The 3,385-nt window shown below is 38.6% G+C and overlaps 1 protein-coding gene across 2 annotated transcripts in view; it reads right to left on the reverse strand.

Annotated features, from left to right (window-relative positions):
* Positions 1 to 1,350: 1,350 nt before the first annotated feature.
* h3-3b.S (H3.3 histone B S homeolog) overlaps positions 1,351 to 3,385 on the reverse strand; it is a 13,163-nt gene continuing 11,128 nt past the window's right edge. For both annotated transcript variants that reach the window (XM_041578909.1, XM_041578908.1), the window contains exons 3-4: positions 3,117 to 3,270; positions 1,351 to 2,072 (exon numbers count right to left, since the gene is read on the reverse strand). In XM_041578909.1, coding sequence (XP_041434843.1) covers positions 1,944 to 2,072; positions 3,117 to 3,270 — 283 coding nt within the window. In that variant the 3' untranslated portion in view covers positions 1,351 to 1,943. The remainder of the gene's footprint in view (positions 2,073 to 3,116; positions 3,271 to 3,385) is intronic.

Genomic DNA, 3,385 nt, shown 5'->3' on the forward strand with positions numbered 1-3,385 from the left:
CTGATCAGACACCAGTTCTGATCAGGTAGCCATTGTTTTTGCACATCCATGGGCCAAAGAGTTGCTGCACACAGTGGCTACCACAGCAAACAATATAAGTTATGTCCAACTCTCTGATGTCTTATTCATTAGTACAGTGATCCCCAACCAGTAGCTCGTGAGCAACATGATGCTCTCCAGCCCCTTGGATGTTGCTCTCAGTGTCCTCAAAGCAGGTGTTTATTTTTGAATTCCAGGCTTGGAAGAAAGTTTTAATAAGAGAGCGTATTGTAGGCTGCCAGTCCACACAAGGGCTAACCAATTACAGCCCTTATTTGGCACCCCTACTCATCTACTTCGGGAAAAAAAAAAAAAAATAAAAGTACTACACTTCCAAGGAAAGCAATATGGCACTTCATAGTGAGGCTTAAATGGCTAGACTATAACTATCCTGTGTATTAGGAGGGGATAACACAGGTTCTAAATAAGAAACCTTTCCAAGTAATCTTATTTGAAGTAGGTGTTGACCAGCCAATAAACTCTCACAAGGCAAAACGTTGGAGCGGAAAGAGAGATGACTTAACAACCCTTGTACTACTACTACTACTACTTGTGGGTGTTTTCCCTGTTCTTAATTGCAGCTTTAAGCATACAGAATGGTTTGTGTGAAGATGACCTTAGTCAGGAACAGTGTACCTGCCATGACTGCACTTCAGACTCCTGCCTTGGATTTGTGTAAAGTAAAATATATTTTTTTTATTTATTACACAAAAATTACTTTCCAGCCTAATGTGTGGAATGCCTACTGAAAGAATCCGACAAAAGACCACCATGAATGTAAAACATTTAATTTAAAACGTCAACACTACAATATATATATATATATAAAATAGCTCTTGAAAATAAACATTTGTGAGCTGTAGCTGCCTGGCTTACACATTACCTGCTAAGCACCTAAACACTTTCTCCCACATAGTTAATTTGAAAAGGGACCATGGTGGTAAATTTCGATACTAGAATGGGGAAAGCAAAGCCATATTCATTCCTGTAATACTTAATTTACTTTGCATAGTGTAAAATATAGAAACAATATACACACCAACTCTATCTGGAGCCAGGTGAATGCTGTTGTATTGCTTGGATAAATACCTGTTTGAATTAAAAACTATCGAAAGTGAGGCAATGAATAAATTACTAGCAAATAGTCATGTTACTTTCTATGGGTTTTATTGCAGACTTTAAGACCCACATTTCTTTTATGCTATCGCATTAAAGCAAGCCAGCTAATTTGCAATAAGTCAGATAATCAGCATAGAGAATAGTTTGCTAGTGGTCTACAAAAACACGAGGCAGGCGATTGGGCAGCTCATGGGGTTTTTTTTTTTTTTTTTTAAACATAAGTTTCGTTTACGTGACTTATAAAAGGTTGTGTGATCAAGCCAACAATCTAAGGACAAGACGTGGCCATACAGCTGGTGAAGTGTTTTGTGCTGTGATGTCATGCTAACAGTCCACGATTAAGACAGGCAGTTTACAACAGGAGCTGTGGGGATGGAGAACACTTACCCTCTTAACTGTACGATAAAAAAAAAAAAAAAAAGCCACTTTTTTTGGTGCTCCTGTAAGGCCATTTCTGAAAAGAAAGATGGTAGTCTAAGGGCTGGACCTTAGCACCATTTGTTCCCAGCCCTATAGTTTTGCCATGTTTTTCTAAAGAGTCACAAGCTGAGAAATAAGGGCAATTAAACAAAAAAAAACAAAAAAACCATGCACAACAAGCTAGGAGCACCTACCCCCTGTCATCTCTACTCTTCAGAGTAATAGGGGGCATCTAACAAAATATGGATTTACCCTGAGTGACAGATGGAATGGTTCTGGAGACATAATAAACCAGTCATACAAAAACATTTCACAAGAAGTAGAATACAGAATTTACTACAAGAATGCCATATGTCAAGAGTGCACTATGCTCGTTCTCCCCGTATTCTGCGGGCAAGCTGGATATCCTTGGGCATGATGGTCACTCTCTTAGCATGGATGGCACAGAGATTTGTATCCTCAAACAAACCAACCAAGTAAGCTTCGCTAGCCTCCTGCAAATGCGAACGAGAAAAGATTTTAAAATTATGAAAAAATAAATTACACAAGTCATAGCTTTTAAATTTACTCGTCATAAACCAAGGAATCAAATATGACAGAAAAGCAGCTTTATATTATGGTCACCTTTCTCAAACAGGTGGCTAAATGTAGTTCTGCATATAGGAGTGATATAAATGCACTTTATTATATAAATAAACCATAGTTATGGACCTGCTCAAATCAGTTGCTGTACTAGAATGAATTTTCTTTGGCAAAAAAAATTTGCAGAGGAAACCAACCAATAAAACCACACCCAAAGCAGAGAATGTTCTTAAGTCCAATCACACTGCCAACTCAACCTGTATGTTTAAGGGATCCTGTCATCGGAAAACATGTTAGCAAGTTAATAGTGCTACTCCAGCAGAATTCTGCACTGAAATCCACTTCTCAAAAGAGCAAACTGATTTTTTTATATTCAATTTTGAAATCTGACATGGGGCTAGACATATTGTCAATTTCCCAGCTGCGCTTGGTCATGTGACTTGTGCCTGCACTTTAGGAGAGAAATGCTTTCTGGCAGGCTGCTCTTTTTCCTTCTCAATGTAACTGAATGTGTCTCAGTGGGACATGGGTTTTTACTATTGAGTGTTGTTCTTAGATCTACCAGGCAGCTGTTATCTTGTGTTAGGGAGCTGTTATCTGGTTACCTTCCCATTGTTCTTTGGTTTGGCTGCTGGGGGGAAAAAGGGAGGGGGTGACATCACTCTAACTTGCAGTACAGCAGTAAAGAGTGATTGAAGTTTCAGAGCACAAGTCAAGACTTGGGGCAGCTGGGAAATTGACAATATGTGTAGCCCCATGTCAGATTTCAAAAATTAATATAAAAAAAAAATCTGTTTGCTCTTTTGATTTCAGTGCAGAATTCTGCTGGAGCAGCACTATTAACCGATTCCTTTTGAAAAAATTTTCCCCATGACAGTATACCTTTAATGATCAAGATTGCACACTAGATTTGAATACCAATTCATATTAAGAACTCTATGCACAAAGGTATTTACCTGTAAAGCACCAATGGCTGCACTCTGGAACCTCAAGTCAGTTTTGAAGTCCTGGGCAATTTCCCTCACTAGACGCTGGAAAGGCAGTTTACGGATTAGGAGTTCTGTGGATTTCTGGTACCTACGGATCTCACGAAGAGCTACAGTTCCTGGCCTAAAGACAAGTATTTTATTAGACAATCCATTTTAACTTTATGGTTAAAGGGGCTATTCACCTTTTAGACAATAGTGGTACTTTAGCAGTCCATGTGCAAAAAAAAAAAAAAAAA

This window comes from Xenopus laevis, chromosome 9_10S (genome assembly GCF_017654675.1).
Source record: "Xenopus laevis strain J_2021 chromosome 9_10S, Xenopus_laevis_v10.1, whole genome shotgun sequence".
NCBI classification, from domain to species: domain Eukaryota; kingdom Metazoa; phylum Chordata; class Amphibia; order Anura; family Pipidae; genus Xenopus; species Xenopus laevis.